Raw genomic sequence first — 19,263 nt, 5'->3', positions numbered from 1 at the left:
TTTAATCCCTTGAAAAAAGAGGGATGTTATTAAGAGCTGTAATTCCTAAACCCTTCCTCCAATTTGGATGTACCATAGTTATTGGCGAATAACACTCGCCCCAAGTTTAGGATGGAATTTAAGAAAAAAAACAAAAAACAGAAACCAAACAACCTTTTAGGAGGGAAGTTTAAGGGGAAAAAAAAAATTAAATTACATTTAAATGACCATCAATGCAGCCTTGTCAGTCATTTACAGTCTTGTTAGTGTGTTTGCTGTTTAAGAATGGCGCTGCCGAGCTACAGAGCGAATGTCCTGTGTATCTTGGTGGTGCTCGGCTATCCGAAAGCCGCCGAAAATACTCAGAAGCCGCAGAAAGGGATAGAAACAGTGGGGGATCAGCGTATAACACGCACCCCCGATTTGGGGGGGGGGGTGCGTGTTATACGCCGATAAATACGGTACATTAGGTAGCGCTCATTCCTTTTAACAATTTAAGTAGAAGGAAAACTTCCCTCCCTGTAGTGTTATCCTATTTTGCTCCTGCTACATTTAAGTCCATGTGTTTACTAAGATGTATACAGCTGCAATAAACATGGAGACAAATCCTTGTCCGACAATTTTCTACCCTGCATCCATTCTGTCTGCCCACACAGCCACATCATTCTACACTACAAGGATGCCAAACAAGCGCTTGCATAGTTCACCGATTTTTCCTGCTCTCCAATAACTATCTGCCCAGGTTTTTTTGTGCATCGATTACATTAAATGTATACAGTGCCTTGCAAAGTATTCACCCCCTTGGCATTTTTCGTGTTTTGTTGCCTGACATCCTGGAATTAACATGGATTGTTTGAGGATTTACATCAATTTACAGAAAACATGCCCACAACTTTAAAGATTTTTTTTTTGTTATTGTGAAGCAAGCAAATAGGACAAAATAACAGAAAGTCAATGTGCATAACTATTTACCCTCCTAAAGTCAATACTTTGTAAAGCCACCTTTTGCAGCCATCACAACTCCAAGTCACTTTGGATAAGTTCTTATGAGCTTGCCACATCTTACCACTGGGATTTTTTCCTATTCGCTCTTGCAAAACAGCTCCAGCTCCTTCAAGTTGGATGGTTTGTGCTTGTGAACAGCAATCTGAGTCTGAACACAGATTTTCTATTGGATTGAGGTCTGGGCTTTGACTAGGCCATTCCAACATATTTACATGTTTCCCCTTAAACTACTCAATTGTTGCTTTAGCAGTGTGTTTGGGGTCATTGTCCTGTTGGAAGGTGGACCTCCATCATAGCCTCAATGGCAAAGGTTTTGCTCAAGAATATCCCTGTATTTTGCACCATCCATCTTTCCCTCAACTCTAACCAATTTCCCAGTCCAAACTTCTAAAAAACAACCCCACAGCATGATGCTGCCACCACCATGTTTCACTGTGGGGATGGTGTTCTTTGGGTGATGTGATATGTTGGGTTTGCGCCAGACAGTGTTTTCTTTGATGGCCAAAAAGTTAAATGTTAGTCTGATCAGACCAGAGAACCATCTCTACATTTTGTGAGTCTCCCACATGCTTTTTTGCAAACTCAAATCGTGCCATTTTGTTTTTTGCTGAAATGGCTCTCTCTTCTGGCCACTCTGCCATAAAGCCCAACTCTATGGAGCTTACGGCTTATTGTCTATGTACAGATACTCCAGTCTCTGCTGTGGAACTCTGTAGCTCTTACAGGGTTACCTTAGGTCTCTGTGTTGCCTCCGAATAATGCCCTGCTTGCCCAGTCTGTGAGCTTTGGTGTGCGGCCATCTCTTGGCAGGTTTGCTGTTGTGCCATGTTCTATTTGGTTATGATAGATTTGACGGTGCTCCTAGGTATCAAAGATTTGGATATTTATTTTTATAACCTAACCCTGACGTGTACTTCTCAACAACTTTGTCCCTTACTTGTTTAGCATGTTCCTTGGTCTTCATGGCAGTGTTTGGTTAGTGGTACCTCTACTTTTGCAAGGCACTGTATGTGTCTATGACACAAACCAGATTATTATATACCCACCTTTGATTTTTCATTCTTAATCCTGTGGGCTTCATCAATAACCAAGTATCTCCAATTGAACTTCTTGAAAACAGACTTCTCCTTAATGAGCATTTCGTAAGATGTCACACAAACATCCCATTCACCTGGTAGAAGAACATCTCTAACAAAGGCTGCCTTAAAAAAAAAAAAAAAAAATTTCAGCAACAAGAAGCTGCATACATCCAATGGACATACGATGACGTTTTCATACAATGGTAAGCCAATCCTCAAGGCAGGCATCAATACTTACTCGTTGATCCTTGTCACCAATAAGACAAACTGCACCCAAAGATGGCACCCATCTTTTGAATTCTGCCATCCAATTGTGCAAGGTAGACTTTGGAACCAATACCATGTGAGGCCCAGGAATGCTCCTATAATGCTTCATATATCCAAGAAGACTAATGGTCTGTAGAGTCTTACCTAGACCCTAAGAGAAAACAAAGTTCTACATTAAAATTACAACTAAAAGCAACATTTTTGTCTTTTAAAGAATACGTAAATATTCCTGACGTGCCTGCTGTACAATTTACTTGTATAAAAAAGTATCTTGTTCTTTGTGTTGCTTCCTTTAGGTGAAATTCCTAGTGTTCATGCCAGCCCCACTGCTTTCCTATTAAAAACTGACCACAGTTACATAGTAGAGGAGGTCAAAAAATAAAAAAAAAGACACAAGTCCAACCTATGTGTGCAATTATGTCAGTATTACCTTGTAAATCTCTATGTTGTGGTCGTTCAGGTGCTTAGCTAATAGTTTCTTAAAACCATTAATGCCCCCCACTGAGACCTCCTGTGGAAGGCAATTCCACAACCTTGCTGCTCTTACAGTAAAAAACCCTCTACATAGTTTAAAGGTTAAACCTCTTATAATTTTAGGAAGTGGCCACGTGTCTTGTTAAACCCCCTTCCGCAAAAAAGTTTTATCCCTAATGTGGGGTCACAAGTATGGTATTTGTAAATTGAAATCATATCCCCTCAAGCATCTCTTCTCCACAGAGAATAAATTCAGTGCTCGCAACCTTTCTTCATAACCAATATCCTACAGACCCTTTATTAACTTTGTTACCCTTCACTGTACGCGCTTAATTTCCAGTACATCCTTCCTGAGGACTGGTGCCCAGAACTGGACAGCATACTGTAGATGCGGCCGGACCAGAGTCTTGTAGAGCGGGACAATTCTTTTATCTCTGGAGTTAATCCCCTTTGTTAAATGCATGCCAATATTCTGTTTGCCTTGTTAGCAGCAGTTTGGCATTGCATGCCATTGCTGAGCCTATCTACTAGGACCCCCAGAGGTTCTCCCCCCCAGTGTATAGATTGCATTCATATTTTTTCCACCCAAGTGCATTATTTTACATTGAACCTCATTTGCCATGTAGTTACCAACCCCATTCATTTGTCAAGATCTTTTTGCAAAGTTTCCACATCCTGCGGAGAAGTTATTGTCCTGCTTAGCTTAGTATTGGCAGCAAATACAGAGATTGAACCGTTTACCCCATCCTCTAGGTTGTTTATGAACTTAAACAGGATCGGTCCCAGCATAGAACCCTGGGGGACTCCACTAGCCACCCTTGACGATTCCGAGTACATCAAGCAGAAAACAGCCCGATAACTTAACTGTGCTGGGAACTCAGCCTGCTCTCCAATGATCATACCTGTGCTGACACAACCCCTCCCCCCCAGAAAGCTTTTCCCTGGGAAGATCCGTGTACTGTTGCTTCTCCTCCCAGCTCTTATGCAGCTGAGAACAGAGGGAATGTGATCGCTTATAAAAGAAAAAAGGCATTTAAAGATATTTTATAAGTCTATAAACAAAATGGTTTGCCTTCCATTTCTATGTCAAAATGAAAGGTTTGGGTTTCAACATTAAGGAATTTCACCATCTCCAATTGTTCTGGAATGGAAAGTGAGGTAAAAAAATAAAAATAAAAAAAAGTTTGAGTTAGCAGAAAAGGAATATAATTAAAAAAAAAAAAAAGGGGGGGGGGAATCTTCCAGTAGCAGCACTTGTTTCCATGGGGACTGTCTAATTCGACACAAAAAGGTTTTAACCTTCACCTGCTCTATCCAAAATGCGAAAAAAGTTTCTGCTTTAGATATATAGTACAGTTCAAAAGTTGTCAGCTGTGAAAAAAATGCTTTCAGAAAGAGAAGTGTTCATTTATTTTTTTTATCACCAAAATGGAAAGTAAAGTAGATGAACAGAAAAAAATCCAAATGTTTCTAGGTACACTTGCAAACAGTTTTCGAAAGAACTCTGCAGGTAGGTTGTTCCAAACATCTTGGGAGAACCAACCACAGACTATATATCTATGTTCATATCAGGGCTCTGTATGGGCCAAACAATTTCCAGAACTCCTGGATATTCTTCATGCTGAAAATAGCTCTTAATGACACTGGCTGTATGTTTGGGATCATTGTCCTGCTGTAGAATAAATTTGGGGCCAATCGTACCCCTCCCTGATGGTATGATGGAGCTGGAGATTTAGTCAGAATCAGTTGTGTCCTCAATGCGGAGAAATAGGGGCAGATATCCATTTCATTTGCAGAAATGCAGCCCCAAACTTGCATGGAACCTCCATCAAGCGCCACTGCTGCCTGCAGACACTCATTCCACTGCTCTCCATTCCTTCATCGTACAAACTACCTCCTGCTACAGCCAAATATTTCAAAAACTTGACTCAGTCCAGTATGTTTCCACACATAGTTGAGGTGCTTAGCCTTGTTTCAACTTCGGAAGTTTGGCTTTTTGGCTGCAATTCTTCCATTAGGACCACTTCTGGCCAGACTCCCCTGGATAGTAGATGGGTATACCTACTGGGTACCATTGGTTTCCATCACTTCTGTTCCGACGACACTGCTGGACATCTTCAAATATTGAAGGGAAGCAAGCAGGATGTGTCTTTCATCTGCTGAATTGTTTCCTTGGCAACCACTGCATCTATGGTCCTCAATGCCAACAAATACAGGCAGATATTTATCCATCATGCCATACCATCAGAGATGTGTCGGTTGGCCAAAAACATATTATGCAGCAGGACAATGACCCCAAACATACAGCCAATGTCATTAAGAATCATCTTCAACGTAAAGAACAAGGAGTCCTGAAAGTGATGATTTGGCACCCACAGGGCTCTAATGAAGAGACCGAAGGATTTGAGGTAGTCTACAGTGACAGATCTGTGGTTAGCTCTCCCAGATGTTTGTAACAACCTGTCTGCCGAGTTCCCTCAAAAACAGCGTTTAAGTGTACCTAGAAGAACTGTGCTGTTTGAAGCCAAATTTGATTTGATTTAAAATTTCTCTTATTTGCCATCTTTGCAAATAGATAAAAACAATTAAAATATTTTTGAATGCATTCCTACCTTTACATTTCTTCACACCTGCCCAAATCTTTTGCACAGTACTGTACTTTAACACTTACAGCAGAACACAACAGATTTACATTAGCTCAAAAAAACTAAATAAAAAAAAAATGAATTACAAAATTACTTTGTTTCAAAAAAAAAAAAAAATAAGAAAAAGGGGAAAAAGGGAAAAACAAATTTCCCTAAGGCCCCTTTCACACACGGCAGTCCACATTGATCCCGTAAATAGCTCAGCGGGGATGACGCCGTTGATCCCCGCTGAGCCAACGGATGACAAGTCTGCCTCTGCACTCTGTGCGGGGATGGACCGGTCCGTGCTCCGCTCTCCCCTATGGGGGAATCCGATAATTACAGACCGTCTGTCCATTTTAATCCGATCCACCAGACAGATGAAAAATAGGGTTTGTATCTGTCTGGTTTTAGCAGAGAGGATTGGATCGGGGCTGATCGGATGCCAGCAGACATCCAATGCTCCATAGGAGGTACATGGAGCTCCCGTTCCGATCCGCCTGAAAAACGGACAGGTGGATCTGAACGGTCTGCAGGTGTAAAAGGGGCCTAAAAGCAAACTGGCAAGCAATAGTCTGCTACCCTACACTTTTTATTAATGTAATGTAATAGGCTGTATTGACAAGTTTCTGCACGAGACTTCCATTTTTTTCCACTTTTCCATCGTTTCCTTGCATCTCAAGAGTCTGGAATAAGGAATATAAAACTTCCCATTTTTTTCAAACAGACAAATTCAGATTTCTTAGGTTTAAAGCCCTGATAATACTCAAGTCTTGATCAATATGGCTTTGATTGCAACTATGCAAAGCAAAATAGTCAGGTGATTGTATAGTGTCTGGATTAGAAGAATGTCAACAGAATATTTTTTGGGGAAAACAAAAAGATCCACATAAAATTTCAACTTAGCCATCCTCCAGCTACACTATACATTTTTGGAAACCAAATGAAATTTATCCACAGAAAATCTTAAATTAATGGTACAAACCACCACTTGGTAAACAACTTAGAAAAATAAAGAAATGTAATTTTTCAACCTACCATTTCATCGGCCAAGATGCCATTTATTCCATTTTCATATAAAGAGATCAGCCAATTCAAGCCTCTGACTTGATAGTCTCTTAACGTGCCACCTTTTACATCTGCAGAACAAAAATAAAAGTTCAAGATGTTTTTCTAATCATATAGTTTGACTAAGCGAAAATTTGCCATTCGTACAGAGGGAACCTTTTTTTACACCATCGCCATGTGGATTTATAGCAAAGTGACAAGAGTCTGCATGAAGTCTCCCTCCACTTTATACTAACCTTTCTAGCACTGCCCTGCTACACCTTTGACTGGCACTGAAAAATGTGATTTACCTGTTAAATACTTTTTTGGGGGGTACATCACATAACACAGGGATTCCATTCCGTCCAACTTTGTGATCTAGGTATTGCTACAGAAAACTGAAGCTTTGTCTAAACAGGGAGGGGCTATGCCTAGAATCGGATTTTCTATTTTTTGCTGGTTTTATTCCAACAAAGCAGCAATAAAAATAGCAAGAAGCCTGAGCTGAATGTGGAATAGCATTACCAGAAGTGGATCTGATCCCATCCTTCAGCAGAAGATGACGAGAGGAACCTGCATATACCGGGAGAACTAGATGGAGGGCAGGTCCTGTGTGAGAAAGCTGATCAGCCACGCAGTTTCCGGTGACCTGCGCTTCCCCGCTGTTCGGCTGTAGCGGGTGGCTTTCTCACAAGATCTGCCCTCCATCCAGATCTCCCGGTATTCGCAGGTTTCCGCTCATCTTCCTCTGCTGCAGCAGGATGGGATTGCACCTACCTCTGGTAATGCTGTTCCACATTCACCTCAGGCTTCTTGCTGCTTCATTGTTGGAATAAACGGTTTTTACTTCCGGCTACTTATGTTACTGGGCTCTGGACTTCCAATCATCACTATCATTAGCCCCACACACATGGCCCATGGACAGTTTACATTCTGATGCACTATAGCACAAGCACCTAGCAGTGGTTTGGGTGGATACACTTGTAGGCACACTCATTGATGAACCCCCTTTCCATGGGGTGTTGCTGAGAGAACCTTTTTGGCCACACAACTTGTCAGGGCAAGTCCAAACCATGTAGAAAATATCCTTTAAATGAGAATGTACAAGAAAGGAAAACTCACAAAAGCCTTTAAGGTCCGAGATAAACTCTGACCCTGGGAGTGTAGCTTCCTCAGATCAGAAGTCTTCAGCACCTTCTTATATTTGAACATGATCATCATCCAATTCCGTCTTCATTTATGAGTGGTTTTAACCAGAGTAGAAGAGGAAAGCTGTTTGTGACCAAGTGCAAGCTGGCAAGTATTTCCAGAAAGCTGTTGCTGTATCCAAGCAATAGCAGAGGACACTTTCTCCCTTGTCACAAAGGAACCAGAGAAATTGCCCCCAGTAGAAGAGATACCAGATAGGTGGAGAGTCTCAGGACTGCATGGAACAAACTGGTCCCCATGCAGCATAATGCAAGAGGGCCTGCACCTTGGTTTCCCCTTACCTGAAGACGATATATATTGAATCCCTCACATGCCCTTCCCCTCTGCTGTTGAGACACTGCCTGCTGCCATGTATATCAAGATCCTTGCTGAAACAGCAGTACAAATCAGCCAAGAGGCCTCTGAGCCAATAGGCACCTGGTTACCCAATATGATTTCCTGTGTCTTGGGATGTACGATCGAGCACAATGCTTTTGTGCATAGGAGAGTATGCAACAATGCAGTGCTCAGCAGATAAATCACTACACTACGCATAAGCACTACACATGTCAGAGGGTAACCTCACCGCCCCCCTCTAAACTCTGAAACCATGAGACATTTACACAGTAGTGAATTTGACTCAAACATTTATTGTTAGGGATGCACCGAATGGGTTTTTTGGTGCCGAAACCGATAATGAAAAATACACTAGGCCAAAAACCGAAACATATTTAAAAAAAAAATTTTTATACAGGCGATGGTCAGAGACTGGGGACGTGGTACAGGAGATGGTCAGAGACTGGGGACGTGGTACAGGAGGTGTACCCCATTGCAGCCACAGTGCCCCATATTGCAGCCAGCCTGTGCAGGGAAGAGAGGAGAGCTGCCTCCGCCGCCTGTTTGATCACAGCGTCGGGAACATCACAGCTTTCATTTCAATAGCTTTGTGTTGCCGGCCGTGCCGTCACACACAGCCCCTCCCCCTTGGCCGGGCACTTTGATAGACAGATCATCCTTCCAGTCCTGTGGGTGATCTGTCCATCAAAGTGCCCGACCAAGGGGGAGGGGCTGTGTGTGACGGCACGGCCGGGAACACACAGCTATTGAAATGAAAGCTGTGATGTTCCCGGCGCTGTGATCAAACAGGCAGCGGAGGCGGCTCTCCTGCTCTATAGGACACCCCCATGATGGGCGGCACCAGGGGCGGGGCCCGCCCCTCATCCAGGCCACGCCTTATTTTCGGCAGTTTTTCTCTTTTTTTACGGCAAATTGCCGAAAAGGGCATTTTCGGCGGCCCGAAATTTCGGTGCATCCCTATTTATTGTTGGTGAATCAAATTTTACCCACCAGAGCTACACAGACACTACTGCTGTACCAGATAAAACGTTAGGATTTGCAGAGGTGATTTTAATCTCAATAGCTAGACTTACCAATTGTTTTCAGTCACCTCATTTGTAGCACAATTATATTATAAAACAAGTTGATAATTCTTTCCGATGTAGGAGATTAAAACAGGCCATATTAGCCTGTCTTAGCAAATTCTAATAAAAGTATCCAACAGCATTTTAAAATGTTTTGTAAGCAAAAAACTTCCAATTGTATAGTTAATATTTTACAACTACTATGAAAGATAGCTCAAACAAAACACAAACTAGGCAAGAGAGAATATGCGGTTCCTTATAAGGCCTCTTGCACACTGCAGCTTGTAAATGCTCAGTACAGCTTTTTATTTTTTACTAAATGAAAATACAGTCCATTAATTGTAATGTGCCTATGCACACAGGCACCTACACAAGAGCCATGCATTTAGTAAAATTCGAAAAATCAGCATTTTTGGTCAGTACTTTACACCTCAAAAGTGCAAAAAGTGTGCAAAAGCCATTTACATATTGTGCAGAACAAGAAACGCAAGAATACATTTTCACGGACAATAAAAAAAAAAAAAAAAAAAAAAAAAAACACGTCTGAAAAAGTAGTTGCTCAAACAGGAGTATTGTGTGCAAGAGGCCTAAAAACAGAGCCATACTTACAAGAAGGTGACTGCTCAAATCTGGTACAAATATTTGTTGTCTTTGAACTTTCCGTTAACAGCTCTTCATCTTCTTCCTGCTCTGTTCTACGATGCCGATTACTTTAGTAAAAAAAGATAAATAAAAAAAAACACTGAACATATGTCGGAATAAAGTTTCATATTTTGTAAATGTACATTTCTAAAATAGAACAGTAAAAAATAAAAATAATGCACTGTTGGGAGTCTGATAAAAAAAATAAAAAATAACTCTGAATACTCTCAACGCAAAGTAGCTTCCCTAATGTATTCAAAGTTATCTACCGCCCCAGATTTCCATATTTAAGCATGCCCCAATTTGTATCCCTAAGAAACTATTTACTGAAATAAATACCGGTAGGTTACTCTCGTTTCTTTGGGGATCCAAGATCTAGGGTCTCCTTGGACACATTTCTACCAAAATTTCTCATTCCAAAACAATGTGGCTTCAGTGGCTACCCTGGCAGCCCAAGACCAGTCATACAAAGCACTTAATGCAATATATAGGAACGGCCCATATCCTGAACAATGGGAGAATATTTTTAAACTTTCCTACAAGATTTTTTCATATTTATAATGGTAGAACAGGTGGTACTTGCCTGAACACCTCCCCAAATGCTCCTTTGTGGCATAACCCTCAACTCATTGACACATACAAGACCCCCGGAGACTGTCGGGCGCAATATGGAATCGCATATGTTCACCAGCTGTTTACGGACCAGGCCCTTAGATCATTAGGACCCCTTTCACACTGGAGGCGTTTTTCCCAGGCACCTTAGCGCTAAATATAGTGCCTGTAAAAGGCCTCAGCTGCAATCTCAGTGTGAAAGCCTAAGTGCTTTCACACTGGGGAGCTGCGCCAGCAGGGTGTCACAAAGAGTCCTGCAAGCAGCTTCTTTGCAGCGCTGTAGGAGCGGTGAATACACTGCTCCTAAAGCGCCCCTGCCCACTGAAATCAATGGGCAGCGCCGCCAATCCACGGCAAAGAGCCGCTGCAGCTGCGTTTTGAGGCGGTATTAACCGCATGCCGACTGGCCATAGCCAAAAGACGGCTACAGTGTGGTCGGCTTATTCTGGGTGGATGTCCATGGGACGTCCTCCCAGGATCTTGCTCCTGTGCACCCCCTGGGGCACACACCTGGGAACAACCGTGACCGCCGGATCACAGTAAACGGCCACTGATAGCGGCTGTTTACCACGTGATCGCTCCACGGGTACAGGCTGCCAACACAGAATTTATGTTAACCAAATTTTCAGTCTGATAGCGCAAAAAAAAAACTGAACGGTGGTTAAAGACCACCAAAAGAAAGCTCTATTTGTGTGAAAAAAAAATTTCATTTGGGTACAGTGTTGCATGACTAAGTAATTGTAAAAGTGAGCACTGAAAGCTGAAAATTGGTCTGGTTAGCAAGGGGGCTAAATGGTCAAGTGGTTAACCCTTTTTTGGCCGCTAACAGGAGTTAAAACCACCCCAATAGCGGCGCTAAAAATAGTGTGAAAGGGCTCTTAAAGCGAAGTTCCACCCAAGTGATGGTGAACCCCTGACATGCCACATTTGGCATGTCTTTTTTCCGGGGGCGGATACCCAGTTTTTATGGGCACCCAGCTCCCACTTCCTCTCAGGGCTCCGCAAGGAAGTTCACCTCACCTCCATGCAATCTTCTGGGACATGTCATAGGTCCCAGAAGATTGCCAATCGCAGCATGGTTCGTGCGTGTGCAATCCAGTTAGAACGTCGGTGCCTCGGAGAGGAGCAGGGTTTCGTTAACCCACATCGCTGGACCATGGGACAGGAGAGTGCCGATTATTAAAAGTCAGCAGCTATGCTTTTTGTAGCGGTTGACTTTTAAATGGGTGGAACTCCACTTTAAGACCAGGCCTCTTTTTTTAGATGTGGTATATACACAAGTTAAAAACATTTTTTTTTTTGCTAGAAAATTACTAATCGATACCCAACATGTCACGCTTCAAAACTGCGTGCGCTCGTGGAATGGCGACAAACTTACCTTTAAAAATCTCCATAGGCGAAATGTAAAAAAATTCTACCGGTTCCATGTTTTGCACTACAGAGGTGGGTCTAGGGTGAGAATTATTGCCCTCGCTCTACCAATCACAGCGATACCTCGCACGTGGGTTGAACACCGGTTTTATATGCGCTCGCTTCTGCACGCGAGCTCAACGGGACGAGGCTCGTTTAAAAAAATAACTACATAAATCTGTCACTTGTATTCCCATTACAAGGAATGTAAACATCCCTTGTAATAGAAAAAAAGCATGATAGGACCTCTTAAATGAGATCTGAGGTCTTTTTGACCCCAGATCTCATATTTACATTAAAATGCAATAAAATAAATTGTCAATTGAAAAAATAAAAATTCTCCTTTAAGAGCTATGGGCAGAAGTGACGTCGGTTCCGCCCTGCAGTGTCAGAGACGGGTGGGTGCCATCTTCCCCTCACTAGTCTACATGTCAGCCCAGGGGACAGACGCAATCGCCTCCGACAGCTCGGTAAGTGGCAGAGGGCACCGGATCGCGGGGTGGGGGCGCGTCTCTCCCGTCATAGATAAGTGTTCTTGCGGCGAACCGCCGCTGAGACCACTTTTGTACCGAACCGCCAGCTGAACACTGGGATACTAGGGTTATAGCAGCCAGCTGCTGCCATAACAATAATATCCGTCCCCAAAGTAGGGACATACATCAGCATGTGGCGGTCCGGTTTTTAAACATGACTAAAATTTACCCCAAATCCTCCCCCCTGCTTACTTTCCACCATGCAATCTTTTTGGGTGGGCACAACTGGGCATACAATCCCAGTATATGCCAGGTGTGGGCAATTAAGCTTTCCATGATGGCAAAAGGTTAAAGATACCAAATCCAGAAGACAACCAGATAAAGATGTCAGTGAGAGCTCAGGGACTTGTAAATGTAGCATCACTGAATAGTATAGTTCAGTTTAGTTTTGCTTTGGGTCTCCCGCTCATAAGGGGAATATCAATACATACACATGTAAAGCTGTATTTACCCACACAGGGACACTGGTGTTTTTTCGGTGCATTTACTACATAAACTGCAACTGCCATTATTTGCCTCCTTTGTACAGTTTTAGAGATTGCCTTGAATAAAGTGCAGCAATTCAATGGTTTCACCAACCTCCATTTCACACTACTGTGCCCTGTAGTGATGTGGAGGTCATATCTTATTTGAAAAAATTGCTAGGGGGTGTCACAATGCCTTTACATTTCTCTTTCAAATAGATATTACTTACTCTCCAGCAGATATTAAATTTTGCTTCTCATCTTGCTTTAACCGAGGGCGTCCAGGCTTCATTTTTAATGGGGAGGTTGGCGTTTTTTGTGCTGCAGGCTGTATAAAGTGCGCAAACAACTCTGTCTGTTGCAGCAGATAGTCAAATCTGTTGGACCGATCTGTTTGCTACATGGAAAAAAAAAAAAAAAAAAAGTTTAGCAATTCAACAAGTTATGAAATTAGATTTTGCATGTTCAAAGATTGAAGCTTAAAGGGGGGGAAAAAAAAATAAAAAATAAACCCACAGCACTACCCATCTATTTTCAGGCTAGTGTTTTGCTTATGCGATTACTCTGACAGTTCCACAAAAATGATTAAATTGGGATTTTAGGGCTCCTTTCACATGATCCATTTTTCAGGCAGAGCCTAACGTGCCACTCATTGGGGGAGGCTGGTGTCAGTGAATGTGTGTATGCCAACACCCGCCTGCCATCTGATAAGATCAGCTCAAAACAGACGTAAGGCAATAAGTTTGCCAGCCATCCAGCAGCTTGGTTGGAAATGGATAGGCGCTCCTTTTTCAGCCAGCCAATCTCGTCAGAGGAGAGCAGAGCTTTGACAGGTCCGTATCAGCACAGTGAGCGGAGATGGACCCATCAGCCAACTACTCAGTGGGGATCAACACGCTGAGCTAGCGGAGTCCATCAAAACGAATCCGCCCTGTGTGAAAGGGCCTTACTATTTGATATATAGAACATACTATAATTACTAGCTGTAAGCTCTTTATCGCAAAACAATTAAACAAAAAAACAGAAAAAACATCCACAAGCCAGTTTTGTCAGTACCTATTCACACCACTTAGTAGAGACTCTCTTTGCTGCAAACAGCTGACTTGAGACTAACCAGCTTTCCACACACATATGTACACAAATAAATATATATATATATATATATATATATATATATATATATCTCTACAGTGAAAGTAATATTTACAGTAGTGATTATTTGCTCTTTGTACTATAAAAGGGCCAATTTTAGTTTTAACCCCATTATGTTACTGGCCGATTAATAGATTAAATAGTAATCGATTTCATAGTTGATTGTTTTAGCCCTAGAGTGGACTACAATATCTTTTTACACGCACATACACAGGGTCTCTCATGATGGATTGTGCTGTGAACAGGGCTTGTGTCGAAACACATCAGCTATCATATAATATGGAAAAAGATTTACGAATGATTCTCCAGAAGTGCCGGCTTTTCTATGCTCATATACCCCTATAACCTTATCCACTTATCAACTGAAGTGGGACATTATTACTGTGGCCGCCTGAACAATTCAGCTCCGTGACACATGGAGTTTGCGGTTGGGAGGAGGCAGGGGAGGACTAGGGTGCGCCAGGGCAACACCCCACGGAATGGGCGACACCTGGGACAGGCCCCGCCCCTTTTTAGTGTTCCATTATCTGCATTTTCCTTCTTACCATCGCATGCCAAAAACACTGTCTTCGTCTGATAATTTTTGGTGGCTGAAATTTCAGTGCACCATTAAAGCCAGTGACAAAAAAAAAAAAAAAAAAAAAAAAAAAAAAAGGAGGATGAAATAGGGGGTCCTGAGATAAGTCTGGCCTGTCTGGAAGAGGCTAGGGATAGTCTCCTAGATGTTTGAGTAGATCTGTCTACCAGGTTCTTCTGGGCCAATTTTCAGGCAAAGAAGATCACCAGTTTCTTTGCTTGCGTTTTTTATCAAGCGCATTTGAAGCAAATTTTGCAATTTAGGAAAGGTATGTAACCTGGAAACAGGGTTAAGGGAATGATCTAATACCAGTGCTAGAGAATTTTAAGTTCTGGATAAAAACAGGGGTAACTGGTTGTAACTGGTGGCCATGATTTCGACAGCTGAAATTCCCCCGTTTCTGAAATAAGATTAAAGATGTTAGGATGAAAGTAGGGCTGAAAAAACGAATTGATTATGAAATGAATCGATTAATCAGCCAGTAACATAATGGGGTTAAATAAAATGAGCCCTTTATAGAACAAAAATTACAAATAATCGCTACTGTAAATACCACTTTCACAGTTCTACAGTTAAAAAAAAAAAAAATCAACCCCTTACAGTAGTGATTATCTGCTTTTTGTTGTAGTATAAAGGGCTACTTTTAGTTTTTTTTAACCCCATTATGTTACTAAACGTCTTAGATCTGGTTCACCCACTACAGTTCATTTACATTGTTTACTATGGGACACGTTCACATCTGTGCTTCTTTCAGCCGCTGTGTATTTGGAAACGGTCAGGGACTTTTTTTTAATGCAAAACAATGCTTTTGGTGCAATGTAATTCAATGGAGAAGCTGCAGAAAAGCCTTTAATGGGTTTTGCAGCAATTTGTGTTTAATCTGCCCAACAAATTGGCCAAAAAAAAAAATGCAAAAACTCAAAGCACAGCAAAATCACATGCGCAAAAATGAAAACGCACTGCAGAAACAGATCAAAAGCAAACTGCATACCGAGCTTTATGCTGGCCACACAAATCAATTTTCAGACGAAAAATCTCTGTACATTCACTGGACAGAAAGTTTTGAAATTTTCACTTGTTTTTAAAATGAATGTAATTTCTGACCAAAAACCACATCCACCGTCTAAAAATTCCTTTCAAATCGTTTTCTATTTCCAAATTTTCCCGTCACTGTGGTTGAAAATGAACATCAATTTGACCCCCACTAACGATTAGAAAATCGAACAAAGGTTCTTAAAATGATATTTTTTGAGGGAAAATCTCCTCTAATAGTATATACAGTACATCTCTTCTGTCTGTTCTCAGAGTGGATTAGAGATTTTGCTCTCTAACCATATAGTTGGTTATTTATATTTACCACTGCATAGAGATATTTAAGAATAAATTGCTTTTTTTTTTTTTTAAACGTTCCATTTTAAACTAAATTATACTTTCAGTAAGGTTTAAGAAAAAAATAAATAAAAATAAAAAAAAAACACGTTAAGTGTGATTCACCAGGATTGGCACTGCCTGCTTCATTACACAGAGGCAAGTGTGAATGAACCTTCAGAGAATCTCACTGAGGGATGTTTCTTTAATATTAAGATCTCAACATGAATTTAGCTTTCTGGAAGCAAATCTTTGTCCCCAGCTGTATCCAGAATCAGGCCTAGTTAAAAGGGAAGGTTGGAAAACAGACATTAGAAAAAGTTGATTACTCAAAGACCCAAAAGCATAGGAATAGTCCTTGAGGCATTTGCAGATAGCTGAAGGGAGCGGAATCCTTCAGTAGACAGTCATTTCGATACCCCATTACCTTAATGCTCCTAAAGAGCAAGAAGTGCAAATAACTTTGCGAGTAATCTGAATGCAGAGGATAGGTCAAAAGTTGAAAGCATATGACTGCCACCACGAAGGGCCGGAAGTGCTGATGAGGTAGGCAATAGGAAAATGCAGATAAGCATCTTGGGTATCTACTGATACCAAGTATGCTCCTGGTCCCAGAGGCAATAAACCTTTTGGATTCCATATGAAACTTCGGAACAAAGATACTTGGTTAGGCATTTTAGGTCACGGATAGGATAGGATAAATACCCCTTTGTGTTTTGGCATCTTGAACGCTTTTGAATATAACCATTTGAACCTGTCTTCCACAGAAATAGGAATAGCCACTTCCTGAACAAGATATGGTTTAGGGTGGTCTTCAGATTTTACTGTCTTAGAGAAGAGTTAAGTTGGTTTGAAAGGGATAAGAGGGTAGATCATTGAACTCCATTATGTACCCTGAAATAACCAAATGATTCCTTGGGTCTGGGATGTCTATGGCCTAGTGAAATGCAAACTAACAAATATCTCCACACTTAGGAGTGAGGGTGCACCTTCACTGTGAAGAGAGTTTTGGGGTGGACTTGGCAAGTTCAGTGTTCCAAGTCAAGTGTCAGAAATACTGCGTTTGGTTTTAAAGATGAAAACCGGAGTTAGACTTACCGGTAACTCTTTTTCTAAGAGTATTCCAGGACAGACTCTGAGATATAGCCCCCCCCCCCTCCGGGACAGGAAACACGTCAACCCAATCAAATAAAAGGGTGGCCCTCCAGGCCCTCCTCAGTTTTACTCCAAGAACCGCCGGAAGGCTCTGAAAGACACACTAACAACCACGTTAGTACACATCCTCACCACTACTCAAACTAAACAACTTTGCGTGGGAAACCAGGCTGTCCTGGAAGACTCCTAGAAAAAGAGTTAACGGTAAGTCTAACTCCGGTTTTCTCATATCGTCTTCCAGGACAGCCTCTGAGATGATAAGCAAGGAACTCGCCTTGTTAGGGCGGGACCACTGCCTGGGAGGACCTTTCGTCCAAAAGTCTATTCCTTATCAAAAACAATAAATCCAGACGGTAATGTCTTGCAAAAGTAGAGTAGCTGGACCAAGTTGCTGCCTTGCAGATCTCCTCTAGAGAGGCTCCAGCCCTCTCTTCCCATGACACAGAAACCGTCCTGGTAGAGTGCGCCTTAACTAAGGGAGACCACTTCCCTTCTAATTCATAGGCTTTACGTATCGCAATTCTTATCCACCTGGCGATAGACGATTTGGACGCCTTACAGCCCTTGTGGGCGCCAGAAAAACAAAAAGTGAGTCTGACTTCTTGAAGTCCCTAGTGGCTTCCAAAAAAACTAAGGCTTCTTCTGACATCTAACAAACGCAAAGATCCCACCTCATCCCCGTCTGAGTATGAAAAAAGCATTGGCAAAACAATGTCCTGTGTCCTATGAAAAAAATAAAAAATAAAATAAAAAAGAAGACACAACCTTAGGGAGAAAACTAGGGTCAGTCTTAAGCACTACCCTGTCCTCTAAAATTAACAAAAACGGCTCCCTGATCGAGAGCGCTTGCAGATCACTCACTCTTCTGGCGGAGGTGATCGCTATTAAAAAAATAAAAAAAATAAAAATAAAAAAAATAAAAAACAACTGTCTTCAGTACTACCATTTAAGGGATGCCTTCTCTAAGGCCTTGAAGGGATCTCGGGTCAAAGACCTAAGGACGAAGGGCAAATCCCAGGTATGGCAGGTCTTCATCTTCACAGGCCTGGATCTAGCCAGAGCTTTGAAGAAGTTCTTGACAAAAGGATTCTGCTGGAGAGAGAGAGGACTGAAGAAAAACACTTAAGGCTGCCACCTGTACCTTTAGGGTGCTGATAGAAATGCCCAGCTCTACCTCCGCTTGCAGAAGCTCTAGGACTGCTGAGACCCTGGGATGTCCAACTCCCTGTTCTCGCAACCAGGAGTTAAACCTTTTCCCTATCTTGGCGTAAATCGCTCTAGTTACCGGTTTACGGCATTCTAACAAGGTCTTAACCACTCTCTCCGAGAAACCTTGTGATCTTAAGATCTGTTCCTCAGATACCAGGCCACAAGCTTCAGTCTCTCCATCTGAGGATGCAGAATGGGCCCCTGGGAAAGCAAGTCCTCCCTGACCAGAAGCAACAGCAGAGGATGAACGGCCAACCTCTTTATACTGGCAAACCAGGGTCTCCTTGGCCAAAAAGGAGCCACTAAAATGAGGTCCGTAGCTTCCAATCGGAACTTCTGCAGAACCTCCGCCACCATCCTTACAGGAGGGAAGGCATAACAGGGCGAATTGCCACGGATTGGCAAGCGCGTCTATCCCCCTGGCCCGATCCTGTGGGTGAATGGAAAAAAACTGTCACCTTCCTGTTGCTTTCTGCTGCAAATAGGTCTATTTCTGGCCTTCCCCAGCATGACACAATCTCCTCGAACACTTTCCTGTTGAGGGACCACTCGTCCTGTCCTACCTTCTGCCGACTGAGAAAATCGGCCAGTGAATTCTGAGCTCCCTTCAGATGAATCGCTGATATCGAAGACAAGTTCCTCTCTGCCCAGCAGAAAATTCTGTCTGCAATAGCCTGCAGCACGGAGCTTCTGGTTCCCCTCTGCTTGTTCAGATAAGCTACTGCTGTCACATTGTCTGACCGAACCTGCAGATCCCTGCCCTGCATCTGGGACTGGAAGGCTTCTTTTTTTTTGAAAACCGCCAGAAGCTCCTTCTGGTTTAAGGAACGACCTGCCTTTACTTTCGACCAGGTTCCTTGGGCTAAGATGCCCTCTAGGTGAGCACCCCAACCAAACGCACTGGCATCGGTCGTGACCACCACCGTGGCCTGTCGGAACCAGGGAAGACCCTTGTCCAGGTTGACCTGGGCCCGCCACCACCACAGAGACCTCCTGATGGCAGAAGATAGGGGCATAACCTGATCCAGGCTCTGCAACCTGCCGTCCCAATAACGGA

The 19,263-nt window shown here is 42.5% G+C and overlaps 1 protein-coding gene across 1 annotated transcript in view; it reads right to left on the bottom strand.

Annotated features, from left to right (window-relative positions):
* The window catches only part of SMARCA5 (SNF2 related chromatin remodeling ATPase 5), an 86,628-nt gene that overhangs the window by 48,558 nt on the left and 18,807 nt on the right, over positions 1–19,263 (bottom strand). The window contains exons 3-7 of the mRNA XM_077476969.1: positions 12,976–13,142; positions 9,694–9,794; positions 6,467–6,567; positions 2,302–2,481; positions 2,031–2,186 (exon numbers count right to left, since the gene is read on the bottom strand). Coding sequence (XP_077333095.1) covers positions 2,031–2,186; positions 2,302–2,481; positions 6,467–6,567; positions 9,694–9,794; positions 12,976–13,142 — 705 coding nt within the window. The remainder of the gene's footprint in view (positions 1–2,030; positions 2,187–2,301; positions 2,482–6,466; positions 6,568–9,693; positions 9,795–12,975; positions 13,143–19,263) is intronic.

Source organism: Lithobates pipiens, unplaced genomic scaffold, assembly GCF_037356315.1.
Source record: "Lithobates pipiens isolate NorthernLeopardFrog02 unplaced genomic scaffold, aLitPip1_a1.2 Scaffold_13, whole genome shotgun sequence".
NCBI classification, from domain to species: Eukaryota; Metazoa; Chordata; class Amphibia; order Anura; family Ranidae; genus Lithobates; species Lithobates pipiens.
This window is presented reverse-complemented; position numbering and strand designations above follow the sequence as displayed.